The following is a 22,564-nucleotide window of genomic DNA, read 5'->3' as shown; positions in this document are numbered from 1 at the left end:
ACCATTCTTTTCCCTCCCCCCTATTCCCACCTATTCAGATGCTATCTTATTTTATCAATTGCCTCTACTTACCTTAACAGACTCAGCAAGATTGGGGATATAAATCGCTGGGAACTACTATGTTCTTATATGTTTATGAACCATATAAACCAGTTCATGATCTACAACTGCTTCCCCCCTATTCTACCTATTTGCTGGGAACTACCTCTATCTAACAGAGAAACAGCTGAGGGTTGGTTATTTCTGCCCCCTTCCGCTTCTAAACATAGCTTCATACTAACTAGGGTAAGTCCCAATGTACTATATTTTACTCCAATTAAGCTATTTATCTATGGATATGTGAGCTACACCACTACTATTGGGTATCACCTATAATTACTAAATTCGTATATATACATATATACATTAATCACCATATACATACTGCATAGTTCATCTGTCACCACTATCTCCTATCATGTATATTCCTTTCTCTTTTTCCCCTTTTCCTTAATCCCCTTCCCCTCCTTCCCCTTCCTCTCTCTCTATTCCCACCCCCTATGATCCCCTCCCTTCCTTTCCCTGTTCCCGGTCCGTTCACCTTTCCCCCCCCCTCTCCCCGTCTCTCCCTCCCCCCCTTCTTTTCCCCTCTTCCCCCCCCCCCTTTCTTTTCCCTTTTTTTCCCCCCCCCCTTTCCCCTCCCCCTCCCCCTATTCCCCCCCCCCCCCCTTTTTTTTTTTTTTTTTTTTTTTTTTTTTTTTTCCCTCCCCCCCTCCCTTCCCCATTTTCCCTCCCTCTCCCCTCCCCCCCCCTTGTTTTCCCCTCTTCGTTTCCTTCCTTTCCCCCTTCCAGTCCTTCTCCCCTTCTTGGTGTCTCCCTTTTTTTTTCACATCTTCTCTTTTTCCCCCTACCCACTCCTGTCCCTTGTTTTTCCTTTCCCTTCTCCCCTCTCCCCCCTACCCTATTTATATTTCATTTCATCTTATCTCTATATCCTCTTTATCCCCTACTACACATCTACACCATGTTACATCCGTCCCCACATTGCCCCTTCTCCGCCCTGATATGCTTACAGTGTTGTTGTTCTCCTGGTGTCCCTGTTTTTAACGGTCCCCATGTATTATCTGCTGATCCGTATGAAAGTATTTATACCAACTATATATATACAAAAAATAATTTGGGAAGGCTGTTAATAATATACTATCCATTACAGCTATCGTAGTGTTTGCTCCTGAAGAAGCGCTAGAGCGCGCAACATGTCGAGCCCATAATCTTTTACAGAATCTTGGCTACCATCACCACATGGCGCTGATTCAACGATATGTACTGTAACTATATAGATCAATAGGTTGTCTGTATCTCTTATTGATCCAATAGTTTCGTTGTCTCTTGATTTATTTTGTATGGAGTGCATATTCTGTAAATGTTGTTTACTATATATAGGTTTTATCTTGTCTTTGTCTTTCCCCGCTTTTAAATACACAATTTTTGAAATGAAATAAAACTAGATTTTTTAATGATACAAGTATCTTTATTGTGCCTATAAAGTCTTGGTGCCTGCCCACACTCTTACGTCCTTTAAACATTACCTATTCTGTCCACGCGGTGGCATGTTTAGCATGTATGTTCCAAAAAGGGTGCTTCTATAATGACACTATGTATTTAGATAAGTGAGAAATCAAAACATTTTTTGCAGTTTTTTTTAATGATTTTAGATGTTGATTTTAAAATAAACTTCTCGTGCTTAAAGTATGACTAAGGGGCAGCCCACAAAGCCGTGATACGAGGCAAACTGATTCAAATATCCTCCCAACTTAAAAAGGAGAGAACCATGGACATTGCAAAACTGGAGAGAGACTTTCTCCTCCTGCGCAAAAATCACAAAGCTAACCCGTCCCTGGTCCAAACCGACCAGCTTGACGCTGCTCGGATTAAACTAAACCTGGCACTCACGGTTAAAGCTGAGAGTTCTCTGCGTTGGAATGGTGTGAAATTCTACCTGAATCAGGACAAAATGAGCACGATGCTGGCTTCCAAGTTATCCCCTAGGACCCGTCTCTTCGCCCTCCCCAAAATAAAACTACAGGATGGGTCGTCTTCCCAAAATCCACATAGAATCCTGGAATCTTTCCAATCCTTCTACTCACAACTATACAGAGCAAATGAATCCCACGATACACGAGCTATAGAAGCATTCTTAGAGCACCTCCCTATCCCCACTATATAAAAGTCCCACAAAGATATCATGGAGGCACAGATCACAGTGGAGGAAACCCTAGAGGTCATTAAAAATCTGAAAGGGGGCTCGGCCCCAGGTCCAGATGGTCTTTCCAACCTTTATTACAAGACTTTCGCCGAGACTCTAGCGCCACATTTAACTAAAATGTTCAATTCCAAACGAAAGGGAGACCCCATGGACTCCCAGATGAATGCAGCCTTCATTACTGTCATCCCTAAACCCGACAAAAACCCTGATCAGGTAGAAAATTACAGACCAATATCACTAATAAATAACGATTTAAAAATCCTAACAAAAATTTACGCCAATAGATTAAATACATTCATCAACACTTATATCCACAAGGATCAGGTGGGCTTTATCCCCGGCAGACAGGGTCCAGACCAGGTCAGAAGGGCCATAGACATAGCTTCAATTTTGCATTCGGGATGGGACGGAGGCCCAAAGCAGGAGGGTCTCTTCCTCTCCCTAGATCTACAAAAGGCCTTCGATTCTGTGACTTGGCCCTTCATATTCGCTTCCCTTAAATTCTGGGGGTTCGGAGAACACTTCATCGGAATCCTCAAATCACTTTATTCAGAACCGGAAGCGAAAGTCAAACTACAGGGCTTTCTCTCATCCCCAATCAAAATTGCCAGGGGCACAAGACAGGGCTGTCCCCTTTCCCCACTCGTATTCGCTCTAACAATAGAAACACTAGCCATAGCGATCAGGTCAGACCCAAACATTAAAGGTGTCAACTGTGGCCCGAATACCCATAAATGCGCCCTCTTCGCAGACGACCTTCTTCTATTCATCACATCTCCAATTACCTCCCTTCCCAACATTAACAAACTGCTCCAGACATTTGGCGAAGTCTCAGGCCTTCGAGTCAACATGACCAAATCACAGGCATTAAACATCTCCCTCAATTCAGCCCTAGTTGAGAGGTTAAAACTGTCCTTTAATTTTAATTGGAGTGATTCCTCAATTCGATACCTAGGTATAAACCTCACACCCAGCATAGACTCCCTCTACCAAGCCAATTTCCCTCCTATGTATCGTAGATTGGAGGAGGACATTCGAGCTTGGTCATCCCACAAATTATCATGGCTGGGGAGAATCCATGCCATCAAAATGACCCTGTTTCCTAGAATTCTGTACCTCTTTAGAGCCCTTCCGATCGTGATTAATAGAAATCACCTCAAGCACTTCCAGGGGAAGATCATAAAATTTATCTGGGGGGGGAAAGGATATAGATTCACGAGAAACACCCTTTATGCCCCGAAGTCTAAGGGAGGACTGGGCCTCCCCGAACTATTCAAATACTACCAAGCAGCCAGACTGGCCCAACTCTCCACCATATATTTCAGAGGCGAAAAACCCGACTGGATACAAATAGAACGCCAAGCAGTTCCCACCCACACACTAGACTTTCTACTCTGGACTTCCAGTAAATCTAGACCTCCTATCATGGCACCCACACTTTCACACTCCTTCAAACTATGGGACAACCTGATCCAAAATCCAGCTCTGACCTCACAGCTTCGCCCTCTTTCACACATTTTCCACAACTCCCTCTTCAAGCCAGGATTAGACATCAAATGCTTCCAATGGTGGCTTGATAAGAGAATGTACCGTATTGGACATTACCTAGTCGCCTCCGGACCAATCTCCATGAAATATTGCGTTGAAAAACTAGAGCTCCCAGAATCCGAAAAATTTAGATTTCTTCAAATCTCCCATTTCCTTCACTCCATTTGGAAAGACAAATCAACCCCCCCAGAGTGCACATCTTATGAACAATGGTGTGGACAAGCAACAGAGCAAAAAGGAGGCATATCCCTGATATATGATGCTCTGTCTACTCCCACATCCAAACTCACATACATGACTGACTGGGAGAGGGACATGGGCGAGTCTTGGGACCTGGAGATCTGGAATAGAATGAGCACAAGAGCCTACAAAGGTATAGTTAATATTGCATTAATAGAAGCTAACATGAAAGTTCTTACGAGATGGTATCTGGTTCCTTCCAAACTTGCACAGATGTTCCCTTCCTCGTCTCCTTTATGTTTTAGAAACTGTCAAGCCCAGGGTTCCATGATACACATTTGGTGGGAATGTCCGAAAATCAGGGGGTTCTGGAACAGGATCTTCCACCTGATCAGGAAAATTACGGACACTCTCATCCCTAAATCTCCCCAGATAGCTCTCCTAAATGGTAACATTCCCAAAATTCCCAAAACAACTGCTAAACTTATTTCTTTTATTCTCACAGGCGCCAAGCTCTCCATAGCAAAGGCCTGGAAACAACCAGGAGTCTCTCTGGCGTCTGCCAAGAGAAAGATCTCATGGATCATGTCCCAGGAAAAATTAGTTAGTGCCATAGCAGACTCAAATAAAGCATTTTTGGCGGTCTGGGAACCCTGGGCGAGGCATGTAGGCATCTCTCTTATACCGGGAGTTGAAGCATGATCTATCGCTATTGTAATATTGCAGTCTGTCAACACCCCCCACCCCCCTTCCTTTCTTCCCCTCTGTCTTCCTTTCCACCTTTTCTTTCTCTCTTTCTCCTTATTCTCAGGAAGTTATTATTTTACATTTACAGAAAGTATATGGTTCCACACGGTTTCTTCCAGTTTTATATGCACTTGATTACAATCAGACGGAACCCTCAGGATATTTTTATGGCACCCCTTGCTCCTTTGGCCTTTTGGCAATAGAGGGCTTGGGAAGGCTTCCTCACGCAGCCTGGGACCTTTACTCTCCCGGAAGGCGCGACGGGCCTCAACAGGTTAGCTACTCACCTTACGGTTAACTAAAGTTACTCTCCGGTGCTCGACACAGTATGTTCCCGATAGGGGTGTCGAGCCTACCTGCAGCACTAGGTATTGCCTTTTCATGCCTGAGGGTTCTTTTCTCTTTTCTTATGTATAAGCCTACGTATTTGGTTAACTTCTCTGTTTCTGTTCATCATTTGAGTATGGTCACAGAGGTGGGCTGCGCCCCACCAGCATTTCCGTTCTATGAAGTGTAATGTACTGCTCTTCAATAAAACTTCTTTAAACCGAAAAAAAAAAAAAAAAAGTATGACTAAGGGCAAAACTTTTTTTTTGTTTTGGATAGATAGAGTAAAGAGGAATTAGAACCCCTGTTTTTATTGCTGTCTGTGCTCCCATTAGGGAGATCCATCCTCTCTATTTATCCTGTTTACCATTATCATTGAAAGTGGAAGTAAAAGAAAATCCCAAAATTTTGGGTTGTCCCCAGAAAAGTAATAGAGGGAAAATCTTCCAACGGGTCACTAGTTCTGGTGACCTGGGGGTCCCAAAGGAATTCTCTTAATTTGCAGGGATTTTCGCTCAATTCCTTTGGCTATGGGACAGGAAGTGAAGGCAAATCTCTGCAATGGGACACAGATGGTGAAAAAAATCTGAGAGGGGTCATTACTCACCTTTACTCTATCCAAAACGTTAAAAAAAAAGGTTGACTATAGTTATATTTCAAGTAGTTTTTTGTGTTTCTGTTTATTTATCTATTAGGCCTCATTCACACGAGGCGGACTCCGCTTCCACGGAGTCCGCCTCGGTCAGCTGGCTCAGCGGGAGATCTCTCCGTTGATCTCCGCTGAGCCGGCAGATGACAGGTCCCTCTCTGCTCACTGAGCGGGGTGGGGCTTGTCAGGCGCCACTGCTGCCTATGGGGGGATCGGATGAAAACGGACAGTATGTCTGTTTTCATCAGATCTCACCCGATCCAATCCGCCAGGGATGGATCCGGACATAGGGCTATCTGCTTTTAGCGGATTGGATGGGGTCGGATGTCAGCGGACATGTCTCCGCTGCCATCCGTCGCTCCATAGGCTAGCATGGAGCGCCCGTTCAGGTCACAACTGACAGGCGAACCTGAACGGTCCGATTTTGTGAAAGGGGCCTAACTCATATGTGCTGTTACATAGTTAAAGGGGTTTATTTACTAAAGGCAAATCCACTGTGCATTATACGTGTCCTGCAAGTGCACTTGGGGGTGCAGTCGCTGTAGATCTGAGGGGGACATGCAAAGAAAATAAAAAACAGCATTTTTGCTTTCACATGATTAGATGATAAAAATCAACAGAGCTTCCCCCTCATTTCAGATCTTCCCCTCAGATCTACAACGACTGGACTTCCAAGTGCACTTGCAGTCCAATTGTAGTGCACAGTAAATTTGCCTTTAGTAAATCAACCCCAAAGTTTACTGATTTATTGTCACATTGCTTACTGTATGAAAATGAACATTACAACAATGTAAAATCTGTTAGACCAGTGGTGGTCAACATTCTTAATAAGGGCGCCTTAGGTGCCAAAGGGACGCAGGTTGGGCACCAGTTAGACAGTGTGAGGCTAGGTTCAAATCTTTGTGTTTCTATGAGGCTGTGTTTGAGCAGGGACAGCCACCCATTCATTTGACTGGGCTGCTGTCCCTGTGGAAAACACAGGGAGAAGGTTCCAAACCCTTTTCTAAAACTGCAGCCACACTGTGTTTTCTGATGTGTGGAGGTGCCATCAAGAGTAAAGAATTTAAGAATGAATGACACCCCAGAGTGTCTGTTAGTCAGCAGCACATTTTGGCTGCAGATGCAGCCAGTGTATATAAAGCCAAAACCTTATATGGGTTAGAGCCCCTTGTATGTTTTTATTGCTGAGAAAAGTGGAAAGATAGCGCTGGACCTGAAGGGTAATCTTACTGGTATTGTTATCTGAAGGTATGGATGTTAGTGTAAATGAACTGGTTCCTGGGCAGGCAGCTTTTACACTCCAGAGGATCTCAAGTCTTATTGGTTTTTAGTATAATGTAACAAGAATTTACACACCACTGCTAAGAGGTCCAGATACAACTTTATTCCATTCAAAGTCAGGGGTACAATCCAAAAAATTAGCCAACGTGTTTCTGAGGTCCAAGTGCCCCTTCATCAGAGCCAGAGAGAACATAAGAAGATTTCCAAATCAATTTGATATTTATACAGTATCCCCTCCACGAGGTCATAATAAAACCAAACAGTCAATTGTAACGGGAACCAGACAAAAATGTTTTCTTAGTTTTGGATAGAGTTGGATCTCTTGTTGGGTTTTTAACTCTTTCCAGAGCCCCATTACTGAGAGTTCCCCTCACTTTCTGTCCTGGTGGCAACATTTATACCAGACAGTATAGTATACAGACAGACAATATACAGAAGTGTGGGGGGACTCTCCAAAAGTAAAACAGAAATAAAACAGAAAATGTTATCAAATACCAGTCCATGGCAGCATACTTCCGCACACAGGACCAGTGCAAAGCTACAATGTAAAAAATATTGTGCTGGGTCTGCGCAAAACAATTTAGGCAACTATTTGCATCAGCTTTTTAAGTACTGTCAACTAAACGTATTTTTGTCTGACTCATTAGACTTTTCATGTTTTCAACTTTGTTGTTTTAAATAAAACCAACTCAATTTTTTTCAGTTTCTAGAAAACTTTAAGTTAGGAACACATATATTAACGTATTTATTTCAAGTACTTATATAGCACTGTCAATTTATGCAGTGCTTTACATATACATTGTATAGTCACACAGTGTTGCCAATAGTCAGTATTTTTACTGGCAGCCAGTAAAAAATGGGCACTTTTCTCCTGCCAGTAAATGCCAGGGACAGGAAAAGGTTGCCAGCAAAAAATATGGCTGTGACGCTTGGCCCGGCCAAGACCATTTGAGTGTCTTCTACAGTGTGTTTGGGCAGCACTGGCGGGTCTGATGGAAGCAGCACCTAAACATTTTGTGTGATGTCATGGTGCAAGGGAGCCGGTGACCGGAACCTTGTGAGAGCAAGGCAAGCTGGAAGCAGCACCGACAAGCTGTTTGGACTGGAGTGGACTGAAGGGACCATCTGGCGTGGAGAGAGACTGTCACTGTGACTCAGGAGGGGACGTGTCGTGTCGGTGAGGTGTCATTATACTCTGTCAGTGTCACCGTGAGAGTAAATTTCACGTGTGTGTGCCTGCTCATTTTCATTCCATGTCCTCCTGGGTCCTGTCCTTGAGCTACTTACTTTCTAGTAAATCGATCATATTTACTATCGTATATAAAATAAGAATTTTTTTTTGCCTTAATATGTACCATCAATCACATTGCTAATTGCATATTGTACTTGTTTGTAGTAAAAATGTGCACACTGTCTGAATTCAGTTGCATCCGAAAAAATACATTTATTTAGTTACTCCCGAAATTCATTTTTTATTTATTTTGTTTAGTTAAAAAATGCATTTGTACGAAAATCTGAATTAATTAAGGTAAAATCTGTCAATTGAAGGCTTATGGTGTCTGCCGGATGTTCTAAGAATATTCGACGAAGCAGCTAAACTGAACGATGCCGTGAGCGTACATTTCTGGTTGAATGCTTCTCCCACAAGCTATAGTAGAATTCTAATGTTGTTTGACTAGTAATAATTAGAATTATTCATTATTATTACTATCTATCATCTATTATCTTCTATCTATCATCTATATCGAACTGTTTTCGCAACAATACAAAAATATAATGGATACGAAAATGGATACGAAAATAAAGCATTTTTTTATTTCGGATCTTTTGAATTTCTGATTCTGCGCGTTCGTTATTGTTTTGTTAAAACGAACACGAAAATCCCCAAATTCAGACGAGAATGCAGTCGGACGATAACAAATGCACATGTCTAGTTTGTAGCCTAAATACTAAAATGTGTGCTTAAAACTATAATTTTATAACTTTTGGAAATGCCAGTAGATTTTGGGTGTCGTGTCAGTAAATTTCAATCTGGTAGGTTGGCAACATTGCATTCACATCAGTCCCTACCCTCCATTTGCTTACAATCTAAAATCCCTAACTCATATAAATGCATACACATAATAGGGCCAATTACCCTACCAGTATGTCTTTGGAGTATGGGAAGAAACCTACACAGGCACAGGGTAGAATATGCAAACACCAGGCAAGTAGTGTTGTGATTCAAACCAGCGACCCTTTTGCAGCTAGGCGAAAGTGCTAATCACTACACCACTGTGCTGCCCTCTCACTTAGTTACCTAGTTTTAAGTGATATTAACTTGTAACTTACTCAATTTTTTAAGTTAGTAAAACGTATTTACCAAATGTATTTAATATATTTTTGAAGGTTTTTATATAAAAAATAATACAATAATATGGTTTTAAAAAAAAGGAATAGTCTCATGAAACAGGCTTTCAAAACAAATTAACATTTATTATTTATAAAGTGTTACAAATGTAATATTATTAAAGCAGCATCAAATGTAAATGTAAACATTTAAAAAAAAAAAGAGAAAAATGCCTCGTTCTCAGCTAACAAATCAAACTGAAACACATGTATATACAGTATATCCATAAAGAACATAGAATACAAAATGTATTAACTTTTTTTAAGCCTTTTAGGAAAGTTATTTTCACTTTAAAGTGTGAACTTTTGAAGATAGATTCCCCACATCTAGCTCTAAAAAGATCTTCTGAAAAACTTCAAAGGTATATTTTAGGTTTTCCGGGTAGCTCAGGCTAAAAGCATAAACGAGTCCCATAATCATTCTTTCTGATACAAAATTAGAGTGCTATATGAAAAAATACACTATAGCAATATGCTTGTTTTTCCTGCCAATGCAGCATAAATATGGTATAATTGTATTTGAAATGTAATAATGTGCAAAGTGGGTGGGGCTTTAGGTTACATAATCTAACGTTGAATGTCCAATATCTCAAAAACCGAACAAACAGAAAGTGTTTTTTTTGTTCTTTTTTTTAGTACAAATCAGCACAAACGCAGCACAAACAAATTGTATAATTGTTTTGAAAATGTAATAACATGTGGTACAAATTGGGAGAAGTTTCATCAACTATAATGTGCAATATCTCATCCGTTTTTGCAGCACAAATCGGCACAGATGCAGTGCAAATGAATGCTATCTTTGTTTTAAAATTTTAATAACATTGGGTGCAAAGTGGGCGGGACTTGATGTTACATAATCTGAGTTTGAATTCCAATATCTCAAAAACCGAACCGGCTGAAACATTCATTTTTGTGGCACAAAATAGTTTTCAAGCTTAACAGCTGGCGGTCCCTCACCCCTGCATCTTGGTTGTGTTCTGCTGCATGCAGTAAGCGCAAACTTTGCGTGCGTACAAGTGAGTTGTCTCAATAGGTGCATACAACGGATGTATGTCCATTTATTATAAATATATGAATTGACAAATAAAATAAATATTTTGGACGGTATGTTAAGCAACATTTAAATCGTGTGAACGATAATTTGTTCGCTGTTCATTCTTACCTTTCAATGCCATTGCATGGCTTTGTAGTGACTTGGAAATATTCTTGTCACTGGTGACGCTCTTTTGTCCTGATGGGCCTCAAACGTATGGAAACTGGCTTGTGCAGGCTTTCAAAGGTCCAAAAGATGTCAAACTCTTTAAAATATACAGCATCAAAACTCCTGCGGTTGCACGTTTGGCAAACATGCGTCCCGCAATTTCAGTCAAATGAAAAGATAATTTTTTTAAGTAACTGTAACTCAATTAGAATATGGAAATGCACATACATTACATACAAATTACATACAAATACACATACCTTAAACGTTTTGTCTAGATTATGCAATATTATACATTATTTTTGTAACTGTAAAAGGTGTGTTTTAAGAACTAATGAAAATTAAGTAAGATACTTAAAATATCAAAGTAAATTAACATTTATTTTTATGTTGAAAATGATAACATTTTTATGCTAAAATTACAAGCCAACAGGTTAATTTTCATCAATGTATTGTTATGGTAATGATTAAGAGCTCCAATCGAGCCCAAGGTTATCTGCTGCTGTCTCTAATTGGAAAGTGTGGATATGCATGCATATAAAAGTAAACACTCTGAGACACGCTCAGCTCCGTTACTTCTTACACTTCTAATTTATTCAAGGCGGTGCTAATGTTTTATACACACAAATACGTCATTGATATGTTAGTCTAATAGGTACATCTCATTGGTTAAGATAGAAAAGAAGATGGAGAATCTTCATAACGAGGTTTGGCTGTCCTTGGTTATATCTTCAGTTCCGCGTTCTTCTGATGTGTGGGATGTAGGGGGTAACCGCCATCTTGAGAAAATATAGGAACAGAGCAAACCTGTATACTTATATAATGAGTAAGGAGAAAAATATGTATGCACATAAGAAAATAGACATTTTCAGATTACTATTATTATTATCTACATCACATTCCTTCACAATCCCCCCTAAAATGACTATTTTCTCTTTTCTGTCCCTAATACTAAAGGTCCTACTTTTAGCCTGGCCCTTCTCCTCAGCAACTCTTTTAGGCTGTATATAGAATTGGGCAGCAACTGTTCACTTCCCTCCTCGATACAGCTGGAGAGGTGCAGTCAGGCGCTATCTATCCCTAAAACCCTATAGGATTGTGAGGTTATGGACAGGGAGTGACTGTAGAGGAGTGAAGGGTTTGTCATCTTCCATCATAAGGTGGTCCTCTTCTTCTTGGTGGAGAAATGTAGGTGTGTTATTGTCTACAGCCTTGCTCATTAACTTTTTTAGAAAAGGTAGAATACAGCATATAATCAGGGCTAAAAGAACCAGGATTATTAATACCGTTACCCCTATCTGGGCAAGCACCTTCTGCCACTCATCCAGCTGAAGTATTGATCCCATGGGTCTGTGATACCTGAGTTTTTCAACTCCAATGACAGATCTTCTAATTTCTTTATAGCTAGAGTAACCTTACCATTTGGGCCAATATTATCAGGAATGTATGTACAACAGGTTCCCGTTTTTTTCCTATGATTTTACAAAACACCTCCTTTCCCAGCTAGCACCATGTCTAAGGCCATCCGGTCCTGGAATGTCATGTAGGAAGTGGGGGCTAACTGGTCAGCAATTCCCTGGAGGGCATCTTTAGAGTAATTTTCAAATCTCTGTTGGTTATAATATGTGTAGTGTCAGGTCACCTAGAGGCTGGGTGACAGATGCACACCGTTGGGATCAGAAGTGCACCGTAAGGTAGTGGACCCTACGGCTGACTGCTGCGGATTGAACCCTGGGAGGTTCAGGAAGCAGGTCTACTGGATCACTGACACAGATCCCACTGGGAGCTAGAGCATAGATTCCCCAGGGCGCTGAGTCTAAGAGCCAGCAGGTGTTCACCAGAGCCTTTAATGGTAAGGATGGACTGCGCTGCAGTCTGGCTCCAGGTCGCAGCCCCCAGGGTCTCACAGCTCACGCTCACGGTAGACTACAGTAGAAGAGGAAGGAGGCAGCAGGCTAGAACAACAAGGAAAGTAAGGGACAAGCCAAGGTTCAGGGTCACAGGCAAACAGGGATGGTCGGGAACAGGCCAAAGTCGGTAACAGGAATCAGATGTGGGAAACACAGCAAGTACACATAGAGGCTAACACACAATGGTTGATCAGCACTGCTGGCTTGCATTGCACAGGTTAATATAGGGTTCCCTGATAGGGCCTGGGGTGGGGCCATGCTTAGAGGAGAGGTTACAAAAGCAGTCAGGTGAGGGTCAGCTGGTCTCTAGAGATGAACACATGGAGACAGGTATGTTGATCGACAAACTCTATTGCATAACCATGACATGTAGTTAATCCAATCTACATTCTTGCTGACGGTTGTTATGGGGATCAAAGACTCAAAACCAGCTTTTACCTGATCCCTGGCTTTAAACTCATCAGGGACCCCCCTTGTAACCCTTATGACATCTATGTATACATGAGGGTCAAAGCTTCCGGAGAGAGCTGCTCGCTTCCTCCTCTGACTGTGTGCTGGGTCAGTGTATGTATCAGGGGTATCTTCGGTTAGGATATGGGGGGGCATAATGACCTTTGCAAGGGCACATTCACTGGTCCAGATTCCCTCTAGATCAAACTGAAAAAGGATATGCAGCACCCGAAAACACGCTCTCCTGCAGTGATAAGCGTGCATTCAGGTGTTCTTCCTGGCCAACTTGACTGAGGTGGCTGTGGTCAGCAAAACTTGGAATGGACCATCATAACTTGGCTCAAGTATCTCCAGACAGTAGTTGGTGTGTTCCTGTATCTAATTCAGGATCTGGAATGGAAGAAAACACCTGGACATGCATTCAGGTTAATTCTCGTGATAATGTGGTTACATAATTAGTCAACACATCAGACTGCAACTGTAACTGTTGTGGAAAGTAACAACCAAGTCTGGGAGCTGAACCAAACAAAATTTCATAAGGGGATAGGGCATGTTTCCCCTGGGGGTGTGTCTGACACTGAACAGGGCAATGGGCTAACTGTCTGGCCAACTCATGTTAGTCTCTTGGGCCATCTTTAACATCCTGTTTTTAGTGTCCCATTCATCCTTTCTACCTTCCCGCTACTTTGAGGGTGGTATGGGATGTGTAGTGCCAACTGAACCCCCAGTGCTGCCCAAATCTCTTTAGTAAGGGTTGCTGTTAAGGCTGGGCCCTGATCTCTCAATATCACCTCTGGGACCAATTTGCATCCTCTGGAATGGGGTATAGGGCTTTTGCCAGGTGCTTCTTCTGTGTTTTTTTCTGTGCGTCCTGGGTTACATTTGGTGCAGATAATGCATTATCTGCAGAAGTTGTCGGTCAGTGGAGTAACTCTTGGTGCAACACTTGTTGATAAGAGAGTTCATAAAAGTTTTTGTCAAGTGGGCAGCTCCATGTGCCCATTGCACCACGGCTGGGTACATACTCCTGGGTAGACAAGGCTTCTTGTTGCACTCGAATAGTCCATTTCTGAGAGTTGCTCCTCTCCGTTTCCAGCTTTCCTTCTTATCCGGACTTGTTGTTTCCTGTAGTTCTTTTAGATAAACTCTGTCCACTGGGAAAGTCTGTAAGGTAAGCACAGGGTGGTCTTCTTCTACCACCCTGCTGTCCACTTCCCGTGGACCACCATCTGTCTGTTTGGCAGCTGAATTGGCTAGATGATTGCCTCGAGCTTCCTTTAAGTTCAGTTTGTCGTGTGCTTTACTCATAATAGTCACTTGGGTTGGAGGGTTGGGAGAAGCAAGGCATCAATCAAGTTTTCACAGGTGTTCCTGCAGCGTCAGGAATCCTCTGTCCTAGATAACACCATAATGATGGGCAATGCTGAAAGCATATCTTGAGTCCATATGAATGTTGGCTCTTTTTCCCTCTGCCCATTTACATGCTGTAGTAAGTGCTTACAGCTCTGCCTCCTGTGCAGACATCACCGGTGGTAAGGCTTCAGCTTGTAGAACAGTGTTTTCAGTGGTGACCGTGTGTCCTGTGTGGTCATGGGGTGACAAGTCAAGACTCTACTCCTCCTCCTCCTTTCCCCCCTCGAGAAGTGGAAGAAGGGTGGTAGGGTTCAGTGTTTGACAACTTAATAGAGTAATGCTGTCCAGTAGGAGGGAACACAGGAGCCTCAAGTGTCTGGTAGTGGACAAGTGTTTCGGCTGGATCTTGGTTAAATATGGCAACATCAACATGGGGAGTAAGCAGAACGAGGCAGTGTCCGAGGACCAAGTTCAAAGTTTTGTCAAGCAAGGCTTGTATAGCAAAGCCAGCTCGCAGACACAATAGGCCTCCTCTTGCTACCGCATCCAGCCGACAGGAATAATATCCTACGGGGCGTAGGCTGATGCCGTGTGATTGGGTGAGTACACCTGCAGCATGTCCCAGACGTTCGGATACAAAGAGCTTGAGCGTTTTGTCGTAGTCTGGGAGCCCTAGCGCCTGAGATGGCACACTTGAGAGCCTCAAACTTAGATATTTCTTCAGGAGACATCTGGAAGGGTCTGATTGCAGAGCATCAGTAGGAAGGCTTCTGGAATCCATGCTCTGCACTAGGAAATTAATCCAAGGAAAATGACAGGTGTTGAGCACCACTGCAATTTGGGCTTTGAGGCTCTGCAGCCCTGGTTGGCAAGATAGCACAACAGGCTTTCTGAGGTGACTTTAACAGGGGGTAAGTCAGCTGCACAAAGGAGAAGGTCATCAACATGTTGGAAGAGAATCACTTCCGGGTGTTTCTCTTGTCATGTGTCAAGGATGATAGCCATAGCTTTTGCAAACTGGCTTGGAAAGTTCTGTGCCCCTTGTGGCACAACTGTTTAGGTATGTTGCCGTTTCTTTCCGTGGATGAATGCAAAAAGGTACCAGCAGGAGGGGTGAGGGTGGACACTGAAGAAAGCGTTTGTAAGGTCCACCTCTGTGAGGTACTTTGCAGTCAAAGGCATCCACAGCAGGTACCTGGTTCTTCTTTAGGGGTTCTCTTCTTGGGGTTATTGTGGTTTCCGGGGCAATGATGCGCCCTCTTTTAGCTTGACTGAAACTGATGGCACCTTTAAGTGACCGTTGTCTTCCGGTCCTGTGGACCATAGGCACGCAGGGATTCTGTCAAGTACTTCCTGCAGTATTGAACTTGAAGTTTTTGCTTCATTAAGTGTCATCAGGAGAGGCAGAGAACACAAAACAGATTAGTCTTCTAAAGATAGGGGAGTATGTAACTTCATCCCCCCTTCAGGCGTGTCCTGATTGAGGCCTGTAGTCCGGACAACACATCAGCTCCTAGTTGATTCAAGGGACATGTAGAGGACGCCACAAATCTGGCAAGCAAATCAGGAAATGGACTGGAGTAGGGCACCCCATCCATTCCCACGCAGGAAACGTGTGTGTCTCTTTTCATTGTGGGAGAAACTCAGATCATCAAAGGCCTGTACGAGTCTAGCATGATACTTCTTCACAGACTCCCCTTTATCTTGGGTAATATCTTGGATTGTGGTGGTCTGATCCGTCAACTTCTCCTTTGCCCAGTCGTGGAGTTGTGCACAGAACTCCACGCCTGAGGTGTAGGAAGTGGCACTTGTCAGGCAGGCATCATTGAAGGCTGTCTGCATAACTGGCCAAAAGACATATCCTGCTTTGATTTGGCATAAGCTGATCAAGTCTCTCCAGGCAGCTGAGTAAGTTTCTTGTATCTGCACTATCCTGTGGTAGAAGGGAATTGGCTGCTTCTCTGGGTCAGGCAGACTTGTCACCAAGGCCGCTGCTTGTGATGGAGTAAAAGCAACATACATCACTGGTGCCCCTTTTGGTAACCGAGACTGTTGTTGGGGTGGGGGCTGGCAAGGGGTACTGTTCTTTACGGTTGCCAGCATGTGTTTGAGATCCTCTCGGAACTGTGAGTCTGGAGCCGGCTTGGGGGTTAAATCAGTGGGTGGCCTTGCTGCCTGCTGTTGGGCTTCCCACTCAGACGCTTCTTCATCATTAACATATCCGGCCTGGGAATGTGATGCTTCCGTATTGGGGAAGACAGATGTGTGGTATGAACCATCCTGGTTTAAAACAGGGAGGGCTGGGTACAGGCTGTTTAAGCTCACTGGGTGTACCAAGATGGCCGCCGGCAGGAAGTGCACTGGGCTGGGTAGAAAGTGAAGGCATGGGTGCACTAAGATGGCCGCCGGGCTGAGTTGTCACAGTGGGTTGTGCTTGGGTGGTGAGAAAGGAGTGGTTGTTAGACGGAGGGCAGTGCTGTCCCTCCCCTCCTTTTGTTTCAAGTTCCAACATAGCGTGGTAATTTCACATACTGTATCATCAACTCTGTGATACACATACATAATACAATCGCCATCTTTCTTAACTTTCTTTATCCAATTTTCTTTATCACACAGGATTTTTCTCCCTGTTTCTTTAGCAACATAACTTTCGCCACTTCGTTCAACTTTGTTAACTATTTCAACATCTTCTTCTCTTCACAATATCACTTTCTTTACAATATTACTTTCTTTTCTCTCTCTGTTTCTCGGCTAACGGCTTGAGAGGAGAATACGTACAACCAAGGGGTTAATATTCTTTCTCAGCGTTCTTTATCAACAAATTCCTTGGGTGGGGGCACATAAGACTGCGCTTCTAGTTGCTACTGTCTGCTATAACCCTGTAATGTAAGGTTAATCTCAGAACAAGAACAAACACATCAGGGGTAATGGGGAGCTACGGCGACCCAACAGATCACCCGGGTAGCCCCCTCTCCGACCTTAACCAGTCCCCACCCCAACCCCTCTCGTGTATAGCAAACAATAAACCACAAATACACTCACGACAGGACATTACACCTGCCACTCTTCGAACCGTAAAGCCTCAGCAGGCTAAGATAACCACAAGGGCAGACCACCCTGCAAAAATAAACCCGTTTATAGACGTCTATTACAGCTCTACACCAAGAGGCCGACAACTCGTCTTGGGGTGAGACATCTGTAACACTTTCAGACTGCAAAGCCAGCAGCTGAGATAACCCTCAAAGGTTCGTTAAAACCCAGAGTAACCCGTCTATAAACGTTTGCTACAAGGGAAAAAATCTCATTCCAGAGGCCGACAGCTCATCTGGAGATGAGATCACACATTCACACATGTAGCACTTTTAGACTGCTAAGTTTCGTAGCCCAAAGAATGGCAGACAGTGAACAAAAAATACAGTCAGCAGAAACCCATTGGCAGGTTCGTTAAAACAACCTCAGGCGAGGAGTTACCTGCCTCTAAGACAGTCTCAGCATACCGACAGAATCCAGCCTTCAACCGAAAGATAAGAAAGTCGTACAGTGGTAAGAATATAAAGAAGACTTACCGGTACTGTTAGGGCTGCGCAAACCCCACTCTTATCAATCAATTAACGCCCGAATGCTTATCGCGGTCTGGCTTCGACTGTAGCCTGAGGTCCCGGGTTTCGGCACCAGCTGTTATGGAAATTATTAAGAGCTCCAATCGAGCCCAAGGTTATCTGCTGCTGTCTCTAATTGGAAAGTGTGGATATGCATGCATATAAAAGTAAACACTCTGAGACACGCTCAGCTCCGTTACTTCTTACACTTCTAATTTATTCAAGGCGGTGCTAATGTTTTATACACACAAATACGTCATTGATATGTTAGTCTGATAGGTACATCTCATTGGTTAAGATAGAAAAGAAGATGGAGAATTTTCATAACGAGGTTTGGCTGTCCTTGGTTTTATCTTCAGTTCTGCGTTCTTCTGATGTGTGGGATGTAGGGGGTACCCGCCATCTTGAGAAAATATAGGAACAGAGCAAACCTGTATACTTATATAATGAGTAAGGAGAAAAATATGTATGCACATAAGAAAATAGACATTTTCAGATTACTATTATTATTATCTACATCACATTCCTTCACAGTATAAAGAAAAAAGTTACAGTAATTATTTGTTACAATTTTCCATTTTCCTGGTGCCAACATGGCAGCATACATGTGGAAGATCAATAACTAGCTACCAGGGTGGGAAGCTTCAGCAAATCCTATCATAAAAGAAAGTGAGTAAGCTACCAGCTTCCCGCCAAAGAGAGCTGTTGTGAGGAGTTCTAAGCATATCAGTAGTGTTGAAGCAATGTGCCATAAGAGAACCTGATTGCTTGTCCTGCCTATCGTGTTGGCTGACATCTCTGTATAAGGTACCTGTGAAATTCACATTGTCTAGATGCTGCTGGTCAAACATACAGCAATTACTTTCGGTTGCTGCAGCCCAGCCATATAGTGGTCCCCTAGAACTAACTTTAGGAAGGGGCTGTTGTGTAGGCGTTAACTCTTTGTAGCTTTGCACTGGTTCTGTGGGCAGAAGTAGGCGGAGCTGCTACCACATGTATGCTGCTATGTTGGCGCTTTTTTAGTAGAGTAGTGGGAAGCTAGAACCCCTGTAAGCACATTTTGCTGCCAGTGTTACTGTTTTCCCCATACTTCTGTCTGATAAAATGAATGTCATTGGGATGGACACTAATGCTGACCATACATGAGTCATTTTTGTTCCTTCAACCAGCAGGTTGAATGAAATAAATGACTTGTTTCCACCATCTCTACACATTTGATGTGGATGTGGGGATCCTGCACTATTGTATTCTGACAATGAGGAGACTTCCCCATTGTCAGAATATACAGATCAGCTCAACGGTATAACTATAGCCAGCAGTGCTGATCAAGAGAACATTTTCCAACAGGCTGGTTGTACGCAAGTTGATTCATAGATTGACTTGTGTACAACCAGCCTGCCCATACATGGAGGGAAAGTCAGATGGTTCCTGCTGAACCAGCTGAATTTCGATTCATGTATGGCTGGCTTAGGTGAGGAAAAATCTTGCTGATGAAGCACAAAAACAAGTAAAAATCCAATGATTATTCTAATCTACTGCCGCTCAGAAAAAAAAAATTGGAACGATGTTTGAACACTGTTTGGACAAAGAGTAAAAACCTTTAATTTCAATGTATTTATTATTTTTCTACACTACTAAATTGATGTAAGTTGCTTTTTTTTTTTTTTCTAGTCCTCATGGCACCCAGATTGTCTATCAGAAGAATGTCACCTCAACCATCATGATGACAATATCTCAGACGTGGGCCTCAGCTCTCAGATATGTGAATTCTGCCAGGCAGTGTTCCCGGCTGGAGCGGCAACTGAAGTTGAATATCTGCAGCACATCACTGGACACGTAGAATGACATTCAGCACTGTGTGATATTTATTGACCGGTTTCAGGGTTTACATATAGCAGTTTTATGGGATTAAACTGCCTTGTATATAATTATTGTCTGCATGATGAGCTTGGGTTTGGTCTGAACTTAGGTTCGGCCAAACCCAGAAGTCAGCTGTAATTTCTCGGAGAATCAGATCCAGCCAGTACATTTACCACCCCACAGTTGCCTATACACAAAAGGTCGGGAATGATCATGTCATCACTGACCTAATTTGGCCACATGACCATATTAGGTCAATGACATCGACCTAATATTACCCTATTAGGTCCATGATTTCGTGACCTTTCCTGCCCCGTTGTACATGCGCATTTGTGGGGCAGGGAATCCCCTGCCTGCTGCACATTGGCTTGGCACTAACAGCTGAACATGGGTTCAGACTGAACACAGAGTGGAACCCAAACTCTTCCCTAGTTACAAGCCCAACACTGTGCTATGTTACTTTATCTTTAAAAGGGTGCATTCAAAAAGAAGATGTATACATAGCTATTCATGTTGAACACATTCAAAGGAATTTAGCGTTTTTCTTAGGCTTTTAATGTTTTACCAACCCCCAATTATGCAAATATTCTACAACAGCTGGAATTTGATTGGTGGCTAGGGATTAGGGAACACAGCACTGCTTTCCTAGCTATAGCTTTTATGGTGTATGCTCAATAAGGGCAAACACAATCATTGCTGTGGTTGACTCTTTTGATGACAGACCACCATAACTGTCTTGCTTTGGTCAAATTATTAAAGTTGAACTCCAGTCTTACCTTCAGTTTTGCTCAGTTGTACAGGCCCTTCTCCTGTACTGAAATTGCTTACTCTGATTCCACTGCAGACTCTGAGCTTCTCATAGGGTGCATTAGAAGCTGCAGCAAGTCAGATACAGCCTGCCTCATTTGCGGGTTGAAGGGCATTCAGAATCATCCAGCTCTTTCCTCCCAAGCTTTAAGGTGACAAGGTTTTCTTCACTTCAAACGCGTTTTTCCATCCTATACAAGTCTATGAGGATGCACAGAGATCTAGTGGTGATGTCATCGGTTTAATATAAGGTATATAATAAAAATGGAAGGGTTTTATTTAAAATGTCAATGGTAGTGGTGAGGGACAGGGGGTAGGGGTTGGAACCAGAGAAGACAAAATATGAACAAATTAAAGTTTAGCTTTACATTTTTGGGTGCTATTTGTGGAGCAAAATTTGTATTTGTTTGCTTATTCAACTTTTTCTTTTGCCATTTTTCTTCAATATATAAAAAAAATGTTTTCTGCTGTATTTTGCTACTGTTTGTTACTACATTATTATCATAGCATAATCCTTTGTTGTCTAAAATCCTTTAATCACTCATCATCATGTGTAGCACTCTAGCATATTGAACATTTGGTTAGAATACCTAACACATGATCCTGTGGACCGAAATTACTTAAATGTAAAGGTTTAATGAAACATCGGATCACGAGTAGGAGGTGCTCTATTTTACTATTTTGTAAGCCCTGTGTACCTTTTTAAGATGTTTATTAGTTATTTATGAAAACATTGCGTTCTTCTGACATACAGTATAATCTAAACCCTGGTATTAAGTGAAAACAAGCATGGGAAGTCTGGTTAATATTTCCTGCAAATCATGTCCAGTGAACAATAATTAAATACTAATTGATAATATCATGTGTGTGTCTTTTTATTATTGTAATCAGTTGTATTGTGCAATTTCAGTGTATATTTTGTTGCATGCACATTATTAGAATAAAAAGGGAATAGAACATATCGAGTAACTACTCTTGCTTAAGTTGCAGGAGCTGACAATGATATTCCAAGCTCATCATGCTAAAAGCTGCACTATTTGAAGAAAAAACTCAATGTATAAAATCTGATGTTTTCTGCAACAAAAATAAGGGTTTGCTTTAATTAATTAGATTGCAGCCGTAGTCACAGAAGCAGATTCTTTCTAAACTCATAATAAAAGCTACACATTTTTGAGAAGAAAATAACGGCCCATTTAGCAAAATAAATTACTGTTTTAGGAAAAGTAGCTGTCTATCTATAGTCACAGTCAGAGTATTGTAAATTGCTTTTTTGATGCAAAAGCATAGCGGTTGGTTTGGATTAAATATATTGCTGTTCTATTCCTCCAGCTCTAAGGCATCAAGCCAACCATGAATAAAAAAAGAAACCCTGCACACAAAAATTCCCTTGAACACCCATTAACTCATTTTGAAGATTTGCTAGTTCATTAGGTGACAGTTCATCATGGTGGGGTTGGTTTTGAATGTGAAACTGGTGAAAACGCTAGAAGAGTAGTTGTAGTTTTAAATAGGAAGTTAAATCTCAACTTATTAAAAGTACAATACTGTCCAACAAACATAAAAATGAACTACCATTAAAAACAATAATAATTGAAGATATTACTATGAAGTACATGTGCATGTTTATGAACATAGGTAACTAGTTGCTGTCTCACCCTCCTTCTCCTCCTCTGCAACAATAAATATGTACTGTCGCTCTAGGTAAATTGCAGCTTCTCAACATGGTGTAGCATTATCTCTGTCTGAAAGTAAGTAGAACTAAAGCCAAAGCTTTTTTTCTCATTTTGGATAGAGTTAAGCCTAGTACACCCAGGCTGACATTTGGCTCGTTTTTATGGCAGCTGGTCTGACAGAAGCCTCATAAATGAAAAAGGTCTGCCGCCCGGCTCCCGATGAACGCTCTCAGCCAATGGCTGAGACCACTGAGTGTTTTGGCGAAGGGGGGGGGCAGCAGGAGAGATCGCTGTACTAACATCAGATTGTTAGTACAGCGACTCCAGCCTGAACTATCGGGTTTTC

At 42.3% G+C, this 22,564-nt stretch overlaps 1 protein-coding gene across 1 annotated transcript in view; it reads left to right on the top strand.

Annotated features, from left to right (window-relative positions):
* The window catches only part of LOC141127359 (TRAF family member-associated NF-kappa-B activator-like), a 115,569-nt gene extending 94,167 nt beyond the window's left edge, over positions 1–21,402 (top strand). The window contains exon 4 of the mRNA XM_073613701.1: positions 19,550–21,402. Within this exon, the coding sequence (XP_073469802.1) occupies positions 19,550–19,723 (174 nt within the window). The 3' untranslated portion in view covers positions 19,724–21,402. The remainder of the gene's footprint in view (positions 1–19,549) is intronic.
* Positions 21,403–22,564: the final 1,162 nt, after the last annotated feature.

Source organism: Aquarana catesbeiana, linkage group LG02 (assembly GCF_042186555.1).
Source record: "Aquarana catesbeiana isolate 2022-GZ linkage group LG02, ASM4218655v1, whole genome shotgun sequence".
NCBI classification, from domain to species: Eukaryota; Metazoa; Chordata; class Amphibia; order Anura; family Ranidae; genus Aquarana; species Aquarana catesbeiana.
The sequence above is the reverse complement of the archived record's forward strand: the minus strand, read 5'-3'. Positions and strand labels throughout refer to the sequence as shown.